This window comes from Bemisia tabaci, chromosome 8 (assembly GCF_918797505.1).
Source record: "Bemisia tabaci chromosome 8, PGI_BMITA_v3".
NCBI lineage: Eukaryota > Metazoa > Arthropoda > Insecta > Hemiptera > Aleyrodidae > Bemisia > Bemisia tabaci.
In genome coordinates, this window is record NC_092800.1 from 23,396,268 (window position 1) to 23,417,444 (window position 21,177).

General features: G+C 36.4%; 3 protein-coding genes across 5 annotated transcripts in view; 2 read left to right on the forward strand and 1 right to left on the reverse strand.

Annotated features, from left to right (window-relative positions):
• Positions 1–711, forward strand: part of LOC109032544 (leukotriene A-4 hydrolase) — a 32,658-nt gene extending 31,947 nt beyond the window's left edge. The window contains 1 exon segment of the mRNA XM_019044724.2: positions 302–711. Coding sequence (XP_018900269.2) covers positions 302–422 — 121 coding nt within the window. The 3' untranslated portion in view covers positions 423–711.
• Positions 712–2,951: 2,240 nt separating this feature from the next.
• On the reverse strand, positions 2,952–15,919 carry LOC109032547 (uncharacterized). Of its 2 annotated transcripts, XR_002008933.2 has the most exons (4): positions 15,763–15,919; positions 13,166–13,375; positions 7,837–11,996; positions 2,952–7,060 (listed from the first exon to the last, which is right to left on the reverse strand). XR_002008933.2 is itself a non-coding variant. In XM_019044728.2 (3 exons), exon 3 carries the CDS (start codon positions 11,987–11,989, stop codon positions 8,288–8,290), a length of 3,702 nt encoding a protein of 1,233 aa, XP_018900273.2. In that variant the 5' UTR covers positions 11,990–11,996; positions 13,166–13,375; positions 15,763–15,919; the 3' UTR covers positions 2,952–8,287. The 2 variants fall into 2 exon arrangements, 1 of the variants encoding a protein (XP_018900273.2); XM_019044728.2 differs by having other exon boundaries at positions 2,952–11,996.
• Positions 15,920–15,987: 68 nt separating this feature from the next.
• LOC109032548 (zinc finger SWIM domain-containing protein 7) lies at positions 15,988–21,176 on the forward strand. 2 transcript variants are annotated; one of them, XR_011900449.1, is made up of 5 exons: positions 15,988–16,125; positions 16,822–16,928; positions 17,845–17,972; positions 19,392–20,516; positions 20,961–21,176. XR_011900449.1 is itself a non-coding variant. In XM_019044729.2 (4 exons), the coding sequence occupies exons 2-4, from the start codon at positions 16,835–16,837 to the stop codon at positions 19,635–19,637; spliced, it is 468 nt and encodes a 155-aa protein (XP_018900274.1). In that variant the 5' UTR covers positions 15,988–16,125; positions 16,822–16,834; the 3' UTR covers positions 19,638–21,024. The 2 variants fall into 2 exon arrangements, 1 of the variants encoding a protein (XP_018900274.1); XM_019044729.2 differs by having other exon boundaries at positions 19,392–21,024.
• The last annotated feature ends 1 nt before the right edge of the window (position 21,177 follows it).

A 21,177-nucleotide genomic window follows, 5' to 3' on the forward strand; every position in this document is an offset into this window, starting at 1 on the left:
GAAATCTTAAAGGAATGATATTAATTTTTTCTCCTGTAAATAAATAGAATAAGAGTGGAGATTGTTGAACACCGCCAACGAGTAACGTCGTTTGGGAGTTTCACTGTCAATAAGTATACGGGAAGATTCTGACATGTATTCAGAGAAAATTTGTACCTATTGCTTTCAAATTCCTTGTAATTATAAGTTTTTGGGCTGATGACTGAAGAGATCCTATGTTCTCACCAATATTAATAACCTGTCTTTCTATTTTGAATACTTGATTTCTTTTTTCTTAAAATAGAATGTTTTACTTTTTCAGAGATCTTTATGCCTGGGAAGAAGTGAGAGATAGAGCTATCAAAAATTTCCTTGCTAATCGGCAATATATGATGCACGTATCTGCGTTTACTGTGGCCAAAGACCTACACCTAAGAGAATGAAAATCTTCATTCTCTTGCCCATTCTTTGGCCTTCCGGAAAAAATTAAAACCAGTGCTGTTATGTGATGGACTGATGAACATCACCTTACATCAAAGAAACAATCTGCTAGAATAATGTTGTTTCGTTATATTAAAGAAGGTACATAGGAACCTTTGATCAAATTTTGCTCTTTTTATACTTGTTGATTATAAAATGAATTTTTAAGGAAATCGAAAAATTCACTTCAAGTTGTGAATTTTATATTTCCCGGTTTTTCTTTCATGCTGAATAAAAAACTTAATGCATTAATGGCCTCAATTACTCCGTTTTTGCCTTATACCTTTTCTTGGTACACTGGAAAAAAAAAAACACATTGGATCTAGAGTCCAGACTCTTGAAAACATTGACAAGAAAAAATACTCTTGATTCAATCAGATTGAAGCTTAAATCAAAAGGGAATCGGCTCAAATTAGGAGGCTTGGTTCTTGATTTAAGCAAAAATCCGATTGAATCAAGAGTATTTTTTCTTGTCGATGTTTTTAAGAGTCTGGACTCTAGATCCAATGTGTTTTTTTTTTTTTTTTTTCCAGTGTATAGTTTGTAGTACAAGTACTCATCGAGTTATTATTGACACTCGCCCTCCCGATTTTTGTTTAAATGAGACCTGTAACGGTTATGGACATAAAAAGCCTACCAGGTAAAAGCAAAAAGAAGGCTTTTGAGTTCCTGTTAAGAGAAAATGATTTGCTGGGCTATGTAATCACTTTGCTTCAGAATTTATGAAACCTTTTAAACTTACAAATGACATGGTAATTTGGGCAGTACATAGTAAATTTGCCATCAATGATGCGGAGGTCAGAAAAAGCTTTATTTTCTAGCTTTAAAGTCAAGACGACAACTTTCAAAGCGTATTGATACCAGGCTCTTTACAGTGTTTCTTTTATGGGACCGTCGTTTTTTTTGTTGCACCAATATTCTGCACGCAGGTCAAAGATACATAGAAAGGTCAATGGAGAGCTGAGAGTATGATGGAGACGCTTTCTTTACAATATTTATTTATCGTTTATAGTGTCATAGGAAAAAAACCCGTGGAATTTCCTTTTGGAGCTGACCTTGTACTTGAGTAAATGCTCAAATTGGAAAAGGCAAACACCTGGCAAAAAGTATCATCTATACTAAAAGCTCCGAGACCTCCTAATTTTGCGTAACTGGTAACGCTTAGTTCCAGCGTTCTATCGGACCGAATTTCATGATTTTTGCGGCTATCGGCGGACAATTGTTTCTAGATGAGCCCGCTCTAATCAAATTTTCAAAATATGACCTAGGTTTTTTATAATACGTGGTAAAGTTGCGAATTTCCCCATTTAAACAATGTAAATTTATATGTTTTGTCATATTTCGTTTGAGCGTTCTACCGGGCCGATTTCCATGATTTTTGCAGTTATCGACAGGTGATAGACTCTAGATGAGCCTGCTCTAATCATATTTTGGAAATAGGACCCAGGTTTTTTTACAATTAAGTTATATAAGTGAGCGAATTTACAGAATGCTCCGCAACCTGCTGCCGCTATCCGCAGAGGGTTGCGCAGTGGCCGAGGAGGCTGCGCATCAGCTCTACTTATCAACACAAGATTCGCCCGAAGCATCTCATGATGAGCGGTGGCCGAGTCGTCTAAGACATCGGATGCGCCCACATGTTTAATGATGTGGGTTCGATTCCTGACTCCTCAGCTTTCTTAGTTTTGACCTGATTATTATTATTCGTTGTTTTACTGCAATGTTTCAGTAAACAGTCATTGCAGAACGCGTCCTTTTGACTTCCAAATTTTTTTTTTCTTTACTCATCAAAAAACAAAAATTATTTCATTCTAAAAGTAAAGTATACCTCATATCGTATTTTTTTAGGGGAAAAATAAAACCAACATTGATAGGAGGGTAAAAATAGGGCTACGAAGCGGCCAATTGATGGCGCAGAGCACCTTCAGGGGGTTGGGCGTAGCGACCAGGGGGCGTAGCCTCCTAGTAAAAGATAAGCTGTAAAGAGCCTGATATCAATACCACTACCACTGATTTCGTATACCAGTTGAAAAAAAGTCCTCATCTTGACTTTGAAGCTCCCTCAGGTCTGGACTGATCAGGGTTGCCACAGAATTTAGAAAATGAAATTCCCTGACATTTCCCTGATTTCCTTGACACATTTTGGTGGAATTCCCTGACAATTGAAGATGTGACGGATGGTCACGAAGGCGTAATTGAAAATAGTTTTCAGGCAAAATTTGTTGTTCGAAACCTCAAACCTATTCTAGAAAGCAAATTAAGGTGATTTAACAAATTTTCCTTGATATTTTCGTCATTTTCCCTGAAATTTCCCGGTTTTCCCTGACTTTCAAATTTCCTGACATTTCCCGGTTTTCTCTGATGTGGTAACCCTGACTGATTGGGAACTTTCCAAACGTTGAACAAATCTTAACTTTCAATGACAGAAATAATATTTAAAAAAGCACAAAAAGGCGTAAAAAATGATTCATAAAAATTCGAACGAAAAATCATTTCTGGAGAGTCAATTTATTAAAAAAAGTAAAAAGAACATAACAGACTATTTTTTGAAAACTTAAAAGGAAAAAACACGAAAGGCACCACAATAACATTTGCCTTGTGAGAACTAGCAAATTTAGAACATTTTATTACCATTGAATAATCTACAGAAATGAGGAGAAAACACATATTCCTAAAGTAATTTAGACAAATTCTCAAAGAAATCTAAGAGCATAAAATAAAACCTATATCAAGGTCACGAGCAGCACAAGGATTCTTTCGCAGAAGCATGGGGGGAGGGGCAGGAAACGAGACGGGCGAATCAACGAAACCTGTTGAAAAATGTAAAAATGGGTTTTATAAATTACTTCTTGGAAGTAATGCGTGGATGCCCCTCCAACCACTTCCTAGATCAGCCCATAATCAAGGATAGTCTACGTCAACAAGCACAGATGACGTTAACTTATTAGGGCTCTCAGTTTAGGGTTTTGGTGCCACAGACCTCCCCTTAAAGAAGGTTACCTTTTCTTTGAAATCTTGAACTGACGATATTACTTTTTTACTTGCATTGTAAAAGTAGAATGATTTTACAGGGTTAAAAGACTCCTGAACAGATGTGAGTAAAAATTACTCATTTATAAATTAAAAAAAAAAAAAAAAAAACCTGTCAAAAAGTGCATTTGCAAAGTTATTTGCAGCTGAAAACTTGGCAAAATTTGAGAACTCTAATAAGTAACACTGTCCCTGACTACACAAACCATCCTTGACGCGACACTAAAGAAGCTCAACCATGGCTTTTATGCGTCTTGATACCTATTATTTCTTAAATCTTTTTAAAGATATATTATGGACAAAACGACTGAACAGTACAGAAATTGAATTTGCTCTGTCCTTGAATGATGATTTGTTGTAACGCAAAAACAGGCTAATAATATAGTTTGGAATGGAAAAAGTTTTTTAACATATGATGTGGTTCATTATTTTTGAAGGGTTGACAGGCGTAAAAGCAATGGTTGAACCAACTTCAGAGCGGAAAAAAAAATTACAAACGTTATATATTTTTCACTAAGAGGAGAATAGGACACAAAATAATTCAATGGATTTAAACTAGGTACTGATAACGGAGGAGATATTTACGTAGCGAGTACTGAGGTACAATATATTTTTAACTTTAATTGATGACACAAAATATGATTCTTGTACGGATTGCCAGAGAGTTTTAAGACTGATGCTCAATGGCTTATAAAACAGCTTTAAAGTAATGAGCCAGTGATACTGATTTTAAAAAAATTTTCTGGACAACATCATTTTCTGATTCAAAGTATAAGAGTCACATTTTGTACCGATACTGCATTGAGAAACACAATCAAATAGAGAGGATATAAATGCAATTTTCTGTGAAAAATTGAGAAAATACTGACAAGCTATGAGGCAGTTGCCATCTGAATTATTTTTTTACAGTAGTCAAATAGAAAAATGAGCCACCTTAGTTCTCCTGTGATAAAATTACTTAATAAAATAAAAATGACTTCTATGTTAAATAACAAGTGAAAAGTGACGAAAGAAGTAAAATGCTGGGAAGCAAGGAAGATGAAAAAGTAAACCATTGGTTTTAAGAAATGAAGGAAACAGAATGCTACCCCCCAAAAAAATATCGATCCACATGAGGGAGAAATCTTTAAAAATTGAAAAAATTAATTCTGAGCGCCAAAATAACTTGGATATTAACTCGTTAAAGATATAGATTTAAGTCAACATAGGAATACTCAATACATAAACAAAAATCTGAATTAAAAACCAATGTGAAGAAAAGTCAGTACAGGAAAGAAGAGGAATTTTGAGATTAAAAATGGAGTTCCTTCCCCGAGTTATTCATACTTTTCATTCATACGGTAGAAAAGAAACAGACAAAAAAAATATGCTAGAGAAACATGAAGTTGTTGATCCAGTAAATCTCAAAAACCAAAAGCAGCGGAAAGATACAAATTTACAGCAAAACATGGTACTTGCTTCAAGTTATCTAAATTTGTTACATTAACTCTCTAAAATGTTTTGAAAATCTTTTTCGATGTTTTGGTTGAACCAAAGAACAAGTTATGAGCTGCATTGACCTCAAAATTTGTATTTCATCGATAGCTAAATGCGAAAAATGCGTACCTCAACTTCAGTGCTTATTTTGAAGAGGTGCCTATTCTGGAAAAAAAATTTATTTTTAGGAAACAAGAAAGAATACACAGGAGGCGGAAAAGGATTACTTTTCCGTCAAAAACTAAATTGCAAAAAAAATCCGACTCTAAACATTTTCACAGTGAGCGCTTTAATTGCGACGTTTAGAAATCTCCAATTATGTTTTACTTTCTTTAGGGAGAGCTAATCGAAACGCTTCCTTACGATTTTGGATGATTCTTTAGGAATAAGTGAAAAGAATAAAAAAAAAAATATCAATAGAAACTGTCCGTTGATTTTCCTTAGAAAAAATAAAACATCAGCGGAGATTTATAAAGTAGCAATTTGAGAGACACATTGTTCCACTAGGGCAATCATAATGTAACATTTCCAACGGTTACTATGCAAAACAACAAAAGGTTTAAATTTAATATGACAGAGGAATAAGAATAGATGGAAAGCTCCCTTGAATGTAGTTGACAAAAAGCGAAGCATCATTTAACGATAGACAGTCATATCTCACAAAGTTAGACCATCACAATTGAACTTCATCTGTGATCCGATCTTGTAAAATCTCAAAAATTATGACTTATCTTTAATGGAGGTTAAATGAAAAAATCAAACATTGAACAAAGTTTTAAAGACCGATATAATGATAAAGATGACTCAAATGGGGCATGAAACGAAAATAATAGGCAATAGATTATGAGGAAGATAAAATAAGCGTTCTTCTTGATAACACTGAAGGAAAAGAAAACAGATTTTTTTTTTTCTTAAGATAAATAGTTTCAGGCATAATGTAAATTTATGGAAATAAATAAACAAAATAACATCAGCTTTTAAAATTAGCAGTTACAAGAAAGAAATAGAACATCAGTTTGACTTTTCCATTACAGCGAGACAAACCATAAACAAACTTAGCAGTTGTATTTCAGACAGTTTGTCAGCAAAGCCCATATTTTAGCTTAATATGTTAAGAAAAAATAACCCTCTTTCTGTGGCTGGAAATATTTATGAGATCGTTTCAACACAGGCTCCTCGAGACAAAGCAAAATTCTGGGTTTTAGGTTGGGACCAGAATATTCTTGCTGCTAATGCGCAAGAGCCTGATCAATTAATAGTGTATCAAGTGTATCAAGTCAATCAGTTTGTCATAGGTTCTAGAAAGACTTACTTCTAATTGTTGAGATTAATGGATTTCTCTACAGAGGAAGCAGAAAACTGATATGTGGTAGAACTTATAGAAAAACAGCAACGACTTTTTCAAAATTTCTAATATTAATACATCATTTTCCATAAGAAATGTAATGAATAAAAAGACGGTTATTGCTTTATTTTAGACTTCATACAAAATGAGTATACCCACCTTTACAACGAGACAGAATATTCACATTTTTATTCTTTTATTTGCTTTTGCAAAAATGGAAGCTGCAGATGTTACGTCAAAGTTAAATCTTACTTGGCACGGATTCTACTACTCGGGGCAAAAAGTTTTAAACTCCAGTTTACAGAAAATAGAAAAAAATAAAGCAAAATGATCACTGGCTTGTAAGAGAGTATACATGCAATTAAACAAGTAATTCAAAAGCTTCATAGTTTGGTTTCTCCAGGGGAAAAATTAATGATTTGAATCCCTGTGATGTGCCGAAGAGGTTGTTTTTGAGAGAAACTGGATTTGTTTGGAATCATAGATGGTTAAATGAGAGTGAGTTCTGGTCTCATGACCGATCGTTAAACTTAAAATTGAATTTTATTCAATTGGTACTAAATTTGACGTTTGATTTTCTCATTAGAGTGGCACTGCATTTGATGCATATATGAATGAAATAGAGCAGAAAGCTAAAAAGGGAGTTTAATATGTACCTTTAAAGAGCAAATCTCAAAGTTATTTTCTGATTTCTGGGGACTGAAATCGGTGGTTTTGACGCTTTGAGTCCTGTCAATCTGATGAATCAATCTGGCAACAACAAAAGGAATGAAAAATCTGTCAGAAATATTGATGCAATGAAAAGCAAATTAGGGATTAGAGAAAAGAAATTTAACTATAAAATAGTCAGCACGCTCCTCGAATAGTAGATGGAAACGAAGGTAAACTTCTTTCGCCTCTAAGTCCTTAATTTTTCAAAATTGTAACCTCAGAAACAATACTGTACAAGTAACAGCTTTGGCAAACTCAACTTTATGACAGAATGCTCTATGTGCTATGAAAAAAATGACATAATTGATTTCTTATAAAATGGAACTCTATAAGAGAGCACTGCGGGAGCACTTGGAGGATTTGCCTGTAATTTGCTCCTCATGCAAAATGTAAAAAACAATGCCATTTCTCCATGGAACTCAAATTGTACATTAGCAGTTATGCCCCTCAGGCAATAAAATACATTATATCTAAAAGAACGACTATTCGGAACTTCCCACTGAATTAGTGACATGAATCTCCTTAAAGATTAAAGAAGTGAGAAATATCAAACATACAAATTACCTTAATATAATTGAAAAATTAATTTTAGCAAAACTTCGGTAAATGCATTGTGGCCAAACTTGAGAGGTGACACAAGTAAAATACAAGTAAAATAGTTGAGCTTAATATGAACAAACAAAAGCAGTACAATGCGATGGAATTAAAAGCTTCAAAATTATCTGTCGATACGATCGTAACTTCTTAAAGTTATTTATCTTATTCAATTACTGGCCATACCTCAAATTCATAGTGAAACATGCACAAATACTCACTTAAATTAGCGCAGAAAAATACAAACTCTTCAGAGAAAATTTCAAAATTAATAATCATGTTCATATCACACTTCCAACTTCCATCCTCTTCTGATCTTCTTTCAGCCAAAATATCACAAGTGTGATTCAATCTTAGAAGCTACGTTAGCGAATATTTCAATTTTATTTTAATTTTGCCTTCAGAACTTTTACAAATACTTCCATGAAAATGTCAGGGTTTAATCTTAATGACAAAAGAAATATTAGATAAAATCTTCAAGCGATTCGGTTCATTAATTTTTCTGTAAAAAATTGGACAAGTTTGGCAACATGGTGCCTAAACCACAAATGGCACTTGCAATATGTTGACTGGAATGTGACAATTTTGGACTGAATTCTCCACAATAGTAGAGAAGGGAGAAAGGTGTGGTAGATAAGGTTAAAGAAAAAGAGAAAAGATGATGAATGCAAATTAAGTGGAGTTGAATGGGCTGAAAGCTAGAGGTTTTTTGGATGAGTGCTGAGGTTGACGACTTTGAGAGGGCCCATAAATGATTGGTTTTTCCAATGGGTTTGAATAGATGGAGCGAAGAAAGCTTTGAGTGTTACGGTATCGTGATCCAAGCTGCCCACTAGCATTAGAGTTTCGGTTAAAATTTTTGCTTTGGACATGATTCATCTTTTTTTTTGACACAGCCAGAGCAGGTTTTTTGGCGACAAAATTTTTAACACCATCATTACAAAAATTCTCATATTGAGGAATATTACGTTTCTGGAAAGAATTATAGTCAGACCCATCAACTGCACTTATTGCTGAGTAAGAATTCTTGTTCCAAAGAGACATCTCATTTGAATTGTTCATCTGAGAGGATGTTTTGTTTTGATTCCTGAAAGAGCTTTTAGTCCAGAGGGACATCTCATTTGGATTGAATGATGGATTTTTACCTTGTAAGGGTGTTTTCTTTAGATTCATAGGAGGGTTTTGGCTCCACAGAGACGTCTCATGCGATTTCACAAATGAGTTTTTACTCTTGAATGATTTTGTACTTTGATGCGCAGAGGACTTTTTGTTATTGAGTGAAAAATTACTAGAGGACTTTTCAAAAATCTGATTCTGAGATTGAGGCTGGGAATTGTAACTACTATGGATAGTAAAAGCACCATCATTCCTGAAATTAAAATTATCTGCTGGCTGTTGAGATAAGGGTTTAGAATTACTCAGAGTATCAGGTCTTGGAACAAAAGTAACATTTTTCTTTTCATTTGGAACTAAATTCTCTCTGTCAGTCACAGTTTGAGCTTTAAAGGACTTGTTAACTTTTTTGGCGATAGGTTTATTTTTGCGGTTCACATTTGCTTGTCGCTTATTCATGTGACGAAAGACAAATTTGTAACTCGCAGTATCAGAGAGCTTGTCATATCGACTTGGAACTTTGGGTTTTTGAGGTGAGTGCAATGAAGAGAAGTGTACATTGGTGGGAATGTTGTTTGAAGAAGAAGAGTTCTCTTGAGAGGATTTTGCAACATTACTTGAAACTTGAATACAATTGACAGAGGCGTATGCTCTTACAGGCTTCTCTGCTTCGATTCTCTCGCTAAAATAGTTGGGTTGGGACACCTGTTGAATACTTTGATCTTCATCTACATTTATTCCATTATTTAAAGAGAAGGAAGAAATTTGGGAGTAGAACATATCGTAAACCTCATACTTATCTCTTCTTGCCAATCTATCTTTGAAATGAACTTTTTTCTTGGCAGTTTTAGAGTCATTAATGTTCGATTTTGGTTTGTCGAGGCTAGAATCTTGCTTGGGTTCCAAATCTTTACAACCGTCGCCCCCAAAGTATTTTTTTGGATCCATGCTTCTGTCAAGTATTTTAATGTTTGGACCACTTTGTGGTTGCTGAGAGCTTTTGCTGATGGATTCTGCTTCAGCGGAGGAGTCAACCTCAGTGGGCTTCGATGAAGTCTGCTCCACTGTTTTCTTCTTTCGGTTTTTTTTCTTCTTGGCTTTATTCATGCTAGATGCACTTGGATTAACATTCAAGTCAACTGGTAAGGCTGATGTAGAGAAGGGACTAGGTTTTGGAGGAGAGCCTGCGACTGAAGGAACTTTGAAATTTGCTCTTGGTTTATTTTTACCAGAAGGATTAGAGGCTGGACTGAAGTCTACGATTTGTAAATCCTTGAAGCTGTCGTAGACGGCCTGAAATGAATCATGAGAAATTTCGGGTTGAAACTTACCTCTGAAATTGTTCGTGGACTGCATCATTGTCATCGCTCTACCACGGCCAACTGAGGTTCTATCGTAGTCACCATTTCCAGGATGAGAAAAAAGACTTCCATGACCAGCAGATTTTGAATACAGATTTCCTCTGCCCATGGACTTTTCTTTATATGCGTTTCCTCCTGAGCTGAACTGGTTTGAAGCATCTCCTCGACCAGAGGATTTTAACTGAACATTGGATTGTCCTCTTCCGACCACATTCCTAAGGTTTCCAGTCTGATAATCTTGATTATAAGAGTCACTCAAATTATTTCCTCTCCCACAAGAGCTCCCTCTACCAGAAGAACCAGTGTTATAACTATCCGATCTATTGATATCTCCTTGGCTATTATAATTGTCTCTATTAGCACCAATAAAATTTCCTCTAAATTGTGAGGCAGCTGCATTTCCTCCCCTGATGGAATTTCCTATTCCTGGCTGCATTCCAGGATTTTCTAGCAGGACTCCTCTACCGACTGAATTCCCTCTTCTGATTGGTTCAGAATGAGACATGTCCCTACCATTTAAATCTTGTTGGACACCTCTGCCAGCAGAGTTATGATAATTGCCTCTAAATTTCTGCTGATTGAACTGACTGGTTTGGTTTTGACTATTACTAGAAAAATGAGGCATTTCTTGCTGGTAATTGTTTTGATTCTGCAGAGGTTGACCTTGGTAGTTGGAAAATTCCTGTTGATTGGCACAATTACGGGACTTGAATCTGTTTTCATTTATCCCACCACGTTGACGCCCATTTTTGTTCCAATGTCTATTTGAATTAATTAAATCCTGGTTGGAGGATTGGAGCAAAGTACCTCGGCCACGATTCCAAGTTTTTTTCCTCTCAAAGGACTGTACAATTTGAGCGTTTTGCATGCTGTTTGCTCTGATAAGAGAGGAAAAACCAGAAAACTCAGAGGAGGACTCGTGCCCATTTCGAGTGGCATTATCAACGGTTGGGAAAGTAATTGCAGCAATGTCATCCACATCGCTATCTGTGTCGAAAAAATTTGGCCTATCTTCTAATTCTTCTACCTCTTCTTCTTCGTCTTCTGAATCTGACAACAAACAAGGGAAACGAGGTTCAGACATTTGACTAGGTTGTACCGTATTTTCTATTGAGGCAACTTTCCGATTATTTTCAATGATCGTTAATTCACTGCCACAAGCTGAGGCATTATCTGAATTAGCCTCTTCATCAGAGGAGCGATCTTCGAATTTTTCTGGTCCTGGCAAGAGAGACATTCCTTCTTTTGGGACAGGGCCGGTCCTAGAAATGGGAGCAGAATCTAAATCCTCAAACTTGGAGTCATCATTACTGACCGTACTCCTAATCTCATACTTGCCGTAATCCATTTCATCGATCTCCGACAGGGCCGAGATGATGTCTGCCATGACATGGCCCCTACCTGCACTTTTATTTCGCAGGATACTTGACCTGCTTGGTAGCGTTGATGAGCCTCTGCTTTGGATTTGACGAAATGGACTAGGATTTTTATCAAAATACTCTGGCGGTTTGAAATCTAAACCCGAATTGACACTCATTTGTGATACGCTACGCTCTAGGATTTGCTCATCGTATGATTTGTACTGGATTCCTTCGTTTTCAAAATCTTCCGTTTCTGACTCAGGTTTTTGTAGGGTAGGAACATGATAGGGGGCATCTAGGTAGTTGTCTCTTAGACGTTCAGCATCATACTTCAAGCCTTCGAGTAGTTTGGCATTTTTGCAGACTTTCAAATGTTCGACCAGATTGTCAGGGTGAATGTATTCAGTCGCGTTGTAAGGACAAGGCTCCAATTCGGACTCAGGGTGATTTTTGCGGCACTTGATCAAATGTTTCTGGAGGCGTGACTGCTTGCACCAATGCGCCATCTCGAAAGGGCAACCAACCATCGGGTCATCCATTTTCCAGCTGCAAAAAAATACAACTTTACTTATAAAAATGTATGTGATGAGTTTAAAATATCATGGATACTGCATGAGTAATATGGTATTTGGTAGATGGTAACATGGGCAACATGATTTTACGAAGATAAGTAGAGGCTAAACCAGATGACCTGTTGATAAAATAAAATGAAAGAACAAGATTGTCACATTCATGTAAATGAACAGGCATTCAAAATCTGATTTGCAAAATGGGCGCTGTTTGAATGTTTATCAGATATTGTTTTCATGTTAGGGCAGTATTTTTTCTTTCTTGATCAGAAATGAATCAATTAGCCCTAAAAAGGAGTCCTTAGGAATTTTCACAAAAGTTTTTAGGGTTGCGTTTACTCTCTTTTTACTCTATTTGGAGGAAGAGGAGGTAAGTTTGATGACTCTCCAGACCCTAAAGCTTGCCATCAGCAAGGAGTGCATTGATGGAAAATAAAAACAATGCAACTCAAAAAATTTCTGAAAAGACCATGAGAAAAAATCCCTTAAGGTAATAAGCTTAAAATATTTTTTGCACATAGTGGTAATCAATGATCAGGAGTTCTTTGTTTGTCAGATTGCCAAGTTGTCTTGTTGTGCATGAATGTGTTTACGACAAGAGACAATAAAACACTCTGTGCCCTGTACAAAAATAAAATTATCAACCAATTAAATACACTTTACAGAATTTAATCACCTGGGAAACCAAATAAGTTAGGGGCAGGGAATTTATGCATGGTTGCAGTGAGGATTAACTTATGTGAAATTGCGTGAAAAAACCAAAAAGTTCGTTAAAAAGTTAAAAAAAAAATCATTTTTAGGGCAAAAAGCTAATCAAAATCCGACCCATCAAAAGTTGACAGTCGAGTTGACATAAAAAGGCGATGTCTGAAAATAAGTTCAGCTGATCGACAAACACCGTTTCCCGTCCATGGCGACATCATCAGCACTCCACAAAAATATTGTTTTAAACAGGCCTTTTTAGGACAGGTTGTTTTGCCTTTTAAGAGTTTAAAAAAAACCCCAAAAAACTCTAAGCAGACGCTTCGTTTATTCTGTACTTTCCGATGATGATTAAAAGAAAATGGGTGTTACTGATCCATTGAGGCTCTAGGGCCTTTTTCAATGCCCCAATCCGCTATAACACTAGGATGGACTTATACTTACTCAAAATCTTCAAGTTGTCACCGAAGAATGTTTTTCTTTTAGTTGGACTTGGTCCACTTTAATTTCCTGCAGCACTTCAGTCGCAGCAGGAGCCCTGTTTCCTGCGGGATGCTGGCACTATTCACTGGATGACGATCTCTTGCATCCCTGTATCCTTAAGTCCTCTTCCAAAAAGACCTAGTGTATAATTTCCTCTCTGAGTTACACAACCTGAATCAATTCAAAAGAGAATAATTCGATTAGGGGTCATCAATAAAATACATAACAATGGAAAGAATATCTTTTGATTCCATTCTTCCTCCCTCGTACAACACCTGCACGTAACATGGGTCTACACACTCCTAAACAAATGTTCACTCCAAAATGTTCAGTCCTCTCCCCTCCACCACATAAATTAGCAATGTGTGTTGAATTTTGAAGGAAAAATTGCCACCTCTTGTTGATTCATTTAGATTATCCAAAAATCAGTTTTACACGCCCAGTCGAGCATTACATGATGCAGCCCCGAATATTGCCCCCTTCCGTCTAAAATGCATGAGTAACACAAGGTTAGGTCCCCCTCCCACCATAATACATTACATTTTTTATGAACAGCCCCTTAGATTATTTTTAACTTCAAAACTTTAGTGAATGGAAAAAAATCATGGAATTCCAGAGTTCAAAAATGTTTCGATGTTCATTGATTCATGAAGTAGAAGTGAGTTTTAGAAGCATTTCAAAGTACTTTCCACGATTACCCACGAACCGAGGTGGATGACCCTTAACCCTCCCCCCTCCCCCAAAAAGTAATCAACCAAGGGCCTTTCCAAGCTTGGCTCGCGTGATTGAAAATATTATCGACATCTGTAATAGACTAGCAACATCTTAAGGCAGTTGTGGTATTATAGCCTATGAGAACTTATCACAGATATAAGTCCCACCGGCTGATAAGAGAAGTTCGTAAAAGAGATTAGAATGAGACAACAAAACTGGGCGGCATGCTGGACAGCTGGTTAAAATTTCAGTGGAATAAAAGAATTTCCATGTAGATCTGTCCTTGGCAAGAAAAAATCACTCTGATGCCTTGCTCAAATTGATGCACTCTCTAACATGTTCTTCATTAGTACATTGATAATTTGCATTCCCTACACAGAGTGTTTACTTGTTTCTTGTCAATTAGATATTTTTTCTATAGCTTTAGGATACATATAATGTCGCTTAACAACGCACTCTGGCGTTCTACGACACCCAAATGCCACATGTGCCTGTCTTCCCAGAGATTATCGGGCAACTGACACCGCAACATCTCTTCGTCAACGCCCTGCCGCCAACCCTTTACGGGACGTCCCCGTCGCCTCTTCCCAGGTGGTACCCAATCCAAAACTTTTTTGGGCAACCTCTCCTCCGACATTCTTTGCATCATCTTTAGGATCATCTTTCAATTATTTGGCCTGTTTGCAAATAAACTTTTGACAAAAGCTCCATTTCTGGAGACTCATATTATGGAAAAAGGCGATTGAAAATTGCTCACACTCTCTCAAATGGCACCAACTAGAGTTTCTGAAGCAATGCGCTACTCGCTAAAGACCTTAACTTCTCAAGTTTCCGTAAATTCCCTGACTTTCTTGACTGCCGGATTGTTCTGTTGATTTTTTCCAAAAAATGGATTAAATCGGAATTTTCAATTCCGTCCAAAAAAATTGATGAACTGCAGAAAAATCAGGGCCAAAAAATTGATTTTCAAGAAAATCACTCTGAAAAAAAAATTGATTTGTAGGAACACGAACAGTATTGTGCCATTCATTTACCAAAAATTCTCGCCTTACTGAGCATTAGTTCCATAGTCCCTTAAAGTGGTATGCTGGCTTCCTTCAGTTGCAAAAAATGACATAGGCTTATTGCTTCCTTAATTATTCAGGAATGAAATTTTTGTTTGTAGAAAGTCGCAAAAATTTTGATTTGTGGGTAATCGATTCAACAGCAAAATTGCGTGCCAAAAATTGATAGAATTTCATCCATTATTTAGAGCAAGTAATCGGTTTCTTCCGAAAATAAAAAAAAAAAATCAACAACTCTACAGTACCAGAGGCCCTGCCTGAGGAATGAGATATGATGCCGGAACAGTAATTTTACATGTGACCCTTAGGATTCTTTTTCAAAAGCTGAGGACTCCCAAGAGTTACTATTTAGATAGGCTTGCTTTGATTACAGGCGAAAAATATCTCCCCTTCTTTGAATGCAGGAGATTGTTATTTGAAGAGGAGAATGTAATCACAATCCCTAGCTCGTTAGTTGACTGAATTGTCAAGAGAATTAAGAGTAGTAAAAGTCAAGTGCTAACCAAAAAGAGTTTGTTTGAATCAAGAATTCGTATCATCCAATTTGTGTTTCTCCACTGGAAGCACGTCAAAGTATGTTGGGCACTTAGAAAATCTCAGTGCCAATGTATAAAAAAATATAATCGACAATATCTTAGAAAAAAGTATCGCTCAACAAAGTTCCCGAGCAGGTAAGACTGAAAAAGCTTTCAGAGTCGGAGTCGGAGACTCTCATTCTGACTTGACATGTGAGGCGACTACTAATTGTAAGCTAGATTGTTAATTTGTTACCATAATTACCTAAGCGAGTAAATTATCCAGATGTAACGGAGAAAAGAACAATTAATGGACAAACACCGAACAGAATTTACACTTCATACTGCAAGTCTTTTCTGTTTTTCAGTCGAAAATTTGCGAAATTATAATTCTAAGGAAGTTCATTGGTATCAAATTTTTTCCGGAGGCAGTGATCAGCAACCACGTTTTCAACATTCATCAGCCGTTGACTGTTGAGACAACAAATCCTTTATAGGTTATGTTTATATTTACGTTTGTGATGGGTGCACATGTGCATATGCTGTCTGCTGTTCATGGCTCAAACTTTTAATTTCATACTGTGGATGAATATCTCTTTTCAAGAGAAATAACTAGTAGGAATTTCAGGTAATTGCTAAATTAATTATTGAAACATATAGTCAGCTTCCATCAGTGGGCCATTTTAGAGTTATAAGCAATGTTCTACGGAGCTTTTTATCAGAGAAAGGCTATCAGAAGCAGCACCATCATGCATTCACTATCTAATTAATTAGTTGAAAGGCTTACCATCCAATGTCTGCCTTTCTCCCCATTTGAGTTATCCAATGATTTGAACCTTCATTCAATGAGAAGTGGGAGTAAAATGTTCGAATTCCACCTGTCGTTATATACCCTTCTAACACTCAAATTTAAGCTTTGGCTTGTACGCCAAGCCGCTAAGATTACAGTCTAAAGTTATACTTCGAAGGAGTCATCCTATCAATTTGACTCGCCTAGAATAAATTCTGTGCCATGCCAAGTTTTCAAGCATGATTCCCTATTGAGTAACCTCCAAAATTAAGAATTTGAATGGCACTAGGAAGAAGTTTCTAGTCAAGTATACTCTTAACTGCACAACAAAGCCAAGAGCCTATGGATTCCATGAAGGTATGCAATTTTACTGGAATCTCTATCTGTCGCTGCATGCTGGCCTCCCAACGCCTTGATGAATTCTGAACATAAAACGTACATTTTATTTCTGGTTTTTCCATACCTGAACCGTGCATGTGATTGAATTTCAGATTATTTCACCTCTCATTTGATAATTTTTCTCCTTGTTTACAGTGAGGTTTTGAAGATGTCAAAATCTCCAACTCTGAATGTCTCTCTGTATCAAGTGTGGGATTCTTTCTGGGATCAAAAACTGACATCTTTCGGACAGTCGGAGAAAGGTATCTTTTTCAATAACTAAAGTTTCTACCTAGGTAAGTATTCTTAAAAAAAGAAAGAAAAAAAATCCATCCATGTCAGGGCTCTATCTGGGCTTTGGATGTCACTTCACCTTTTCTGCAGAATGGACCACTAGACAATTTACGAATTTCAGCATTCTGATACATGTTTCGTGACTAAAATTCCATGTAGAACACGATGCGCACAACGAAAATTACCGAAATCAACTCCTTACGAAGATATTTAATGATTCTTGGTGCGTGAATTCAAACCACCCGCTCATGAAAACTCAATGCTCTACGTGATTCACATCGTGCGCCAAACGTTATCATAACAGTCTCTGCTGTATACAAATCTGGCAACCTCAATCTTGACGCTTTGGCTCAGCCATAGCAAATTGCTTATAGTTTGAACATCACATGGTGGAAATGACATTGCTCGATTGAGAAGATTGCTGAAACCGTTGTAGTGCGCGATTTGACTCACGTAGAGCTTTGAGTTTCTTGTCAGCGGGCAGTTCAAATTCCTCGTAACCAATGTGAAATAAAAACGTTAATATCTTCGTTAGGAATTGATTTCAGTAATTTTCGTTGTGTGAATCGTTTTTTACGTGAAATTCTGGTTAAGGAACATGTATCAGATCGCTTAAATTCATACCTTGTCTAGTAGTCCATTTCAAATTAAAGCTTGCTCTTGCAATCTGGTGCAGCGTAATTAGTTTCAGAGAAAATGCCCGGAGGTAACAAAGTCTTAGGAGGGTCAAGAAAATGAATCCTTTATTTTTCATATTCATTATGATGCTGCCATGGTTGATAAAATACACCACTAAATAAAATTGATACAGAGTAATTGATATTCATGACATCTGCCTTACATCCCGAGTAATCAGTATTTCATTTTCCTTCTGTTCGCAATTAGTTCCTGATGACGTATTACTTGCGCTGCATTCCATTCATGGATCTGTGCTGGAACGCGCAGTAGAACTCTTTGATAAAGACTGCCTGACCGTTTTCCGAACAAAAGGACACTCACGAGAAGTATTACAAGTAAGTTTTTCCCAAATGTTGTGAGAACATTAAAACACTTTATCAGGGGTGCAGAATCTTTCAAGCTTTCAATTATCAAGACGCATGTTGACCAGCTTTCCACACCCTCAGAAATTCCCCCTTTTTTCACATTCTCTCATGTGTGATTGGGCCTGTGTTAAAAGAAAGGATGAAAAAAAAATCCATCCCTGAAGAGTAACTTAAAACTTGTCTCAAGATTGAACTTAATCACTCTCATATTTAATTATTTATTACTTAGGGGGAACACACTTTCGGTGGCAACATGTATGCCTAAAAAACTCCCGTGAACTGTGTTGGTACAATCTTTCAATCAATTATTTTTCTTAGTTCATTTATTTCCCTAGCAATAATGGATATTAAAGAAACTTTCAAGAGATAACTCTTAAAAAAACTGTTAAAATGTTCATTTTATGATACCTACTCTGTTTTAGCATATTTTTAAGTAAGATTTAAGAAACAAGTGTATAATAATACCTATTGTATCAGTTTTTCAATTTTGAAAATGCTTGCAAAAGTTTTAAAAACCTCTTAGAAAAGTAAATCCTTTTTTCATAAATTCTGATGGGTTAAACGCGTGGCATGACGGGAGGGGGGTGGGAGTGAACTATCGTACTCCGGAGCGCTGCCCCGCGGAAGCGGACCCCGCCGCGCCAACTTTGAAGAAGCATAACTCGGAGACAAATCGTTTCCCCAAGATGATCTTGGGCTCATTTTAACCGTCAGAGAGAGGGCTATAAGTTGAACAGTTTTTTGTTCATCTGCATGCGATCGTCGCTGCTCTAAACTACAGAAATCTGATTTTTGGACTCATGGAAAATTTTTGACAGGCCATAAATTGGTCAAAACTTGACCTAACTATTAAACATAATATACCAAAAGAAAGCTCTTTAAACGACCTTTCATTTAAAAAAAAGTTCAAATCGATATCTCAAACCGTTCAAAAGTTATAGCCAAAAAACCGTTTTTCATATAACCCCCCGCCCCCCCTCCCCAGGGGGGAATTTGGAAAAAATTCAACCATTTTTGGGTGTCCCTGACCATGCCCTTTGATACCTGAAAAGATGAGGAGATTTCATTTTACCTCAAAAGGAAGCAAAAAGTGTCTCCTAAATGGAACATTTCTATACCCAGTTTTTTTTAGAGTTTTATAATATTGTTTTTTTAAGGTCATTGTTACTAGGCTTGTGCTAAACATGAGAACTAAAACTTATCCAGTTACAAATGGTCAGTGAATTTTGGTATTCCATTTCTCAAGGTCTACAAGTGATTACTGATATCATGAGAAAATTGGGGAAATCCTTGGCTTTAAGATTAATCAGTCATTGACCATCCCACCACTTCAGCTCTTCTTTTTTATTTTCATCCTACAATAACTCTTATTGCTATCTTTCTTTTCAGATAATTGGCTCCTCTGGGATGATATATACACTATTCCACAAAATAAACTTTTGCCAATGTCAATCTTATAAGTTTCAAGTTCTTCTCTACAAAGCCAATGTCACATGCAAACATGTATTAGCTGCAGCCCTCTCGTATGCAACGGGCAAGTTTAAAGTGATGGAATTGTCATCTGAAGATTTAACAAAATTACTGATTGATTCATTCGTAGGCAGGAATGAAATGCAGACCTCTGGACATCCCTAGTATGAGAGACTTTAATTATTGACAAGGATTACACTCTAAAATAGTCTGGACGGTTTCATATTTAACCATGGTAATTTGGTTTAAAATACATGGAAATGGAGAGTCTGATACCGATAAAAAAAGGACTTATATTTAGGGCTTTGGATGCAAGAAGAGCACCTCTCAAATGCAGTGTTTTAGAATCTTTGTTGCTAATTTAGGACTTTGAGTATAATGGGTAATCTCTGAGTTTTTCTTTGGAACATTGTAAATCGAAGAATTCAGTAAGAATTTCAGTGCATTGCATGCATTCACTTTCCTAACCATCGCTGAAATATGAGCAGAGATTCTGAACCATGGCAACTGAGAGGTGGCCTTCTTGCATCCAGCACCTTAAGGTGAATCTACAGCGGTGTGTCACAAGAAATTTTTTCGCGCAGGGAGCACCACTGCTGTGTTTTGATTTTTTGGTCCACGCTGTTAGAGTCCGTACAGCCCCACGTGAGTCCTTGGGCTTTCATGAAAGTTAAAGGAATTTCTGTTAAAATCGAAGAGTCAAGTTTTAGCTACAACATTCTTCTGCCTATGGTACTAAAAAAGACGAGAAAAGTAATTTCTGGAACTCTGAAACTTGACCCCTGAAAAATATTTGCCCATGTCTCACCCATTTTAGCCTGTTGGAGAGGCAAATGTTTGCTGTTAACATTACCTGTATTCCCATCTCAAAATTTTAATTTAACCATCTGCTGAAAAATTTGAGACTCTGTGAATAGATTAGTACCTTTTCTTGCAATATAAAATAATATCAAGAGCTAACAAGAAAAGTTGGTAGGTTGCCAAGTTTTTGAAGTAATCTCATTTTGTATCTCTTGTATGGACAATCTTTAAATTTATTTTAAGGTGATTCGATGGACGCCATATTTTGTGTCAGAACGGCATGCGATATATCGCATCAATTGGTTCCATATTTTCAGCTACTCGTCATTTTTCTCCTATTTTGAGATCGCAATTCTGTTGTCAGGAGTCTAAAGCACTCACTTACCAATTTTAACAAAGAAATTCAACGTAATAAAGGCGTGGTTTTTTCAGAGAAAAAACATCGCATTCGATACTGATATCGAAACTGCACTCGAATGCGATATTTTCTCTCTGAAAAAACCACGCCTTTATTACGTTGAATTTCTTTGTTAAAATTGGTAAGTGAGTGCTTTAGACTCCTGACAACAGAATTGCGATCTCAAAATAGGAGAAAAACGACGAGTAGCTGAAAATATGGAACCAATTGATGCGATATATCGCATGCCGTTCTGACACAAAATATGGCGTCCATCGAATCACCTTAAGGCTTCGATGTAATGAAATTAATGATAGATCTTACTCCTTCAAAAACTCTTCAATCCAGAGTAAAGTTTCATGATTACAAATGTTAAAGTTTAAGACACTTCAATTAGTCTTAACCAGCAAATAAAATACAGTATTCACAGAAAACTTTCTGAATTGAAAAAGATCATACTGTAAGTGAGGTATATATTTTTATACAAGTGTGGAAAATAAAAACTAA

Excerpts from the sequence above, each read along its gene's own strand:
- LOC109032547 (XM_019044728.2), bottom strand. The coding sequence starts at position 11,989 with ATGGATGACCCGATGGTTGGTTGCCCTTTCGAGATGGCGCATTGGTGC.
- LOC109032548 (XM_019044729.2), top strand. The coding sequence starts at position 16,835 with ATGTCAAAATCTCCAACTCTGAATGTCTCTCTGTATCAAGTGTGGGAT. Across the intron at positions 16,929-17,844 it reads TTTCGGACAGTCGGAGAAAG|TTCCTGATGACGTATTACTT; the intron begins GTATCTTTTTCA and ends GTTCGCAATTAG. Across the intron at positions 17,973-19,391 it reads ACTCACGAGAAGTATTACAA|ATAATTGGCTCCTCTGGGAT; the intron begins GTAAGTTTTTCC and ends CTTTCTTTTCAG.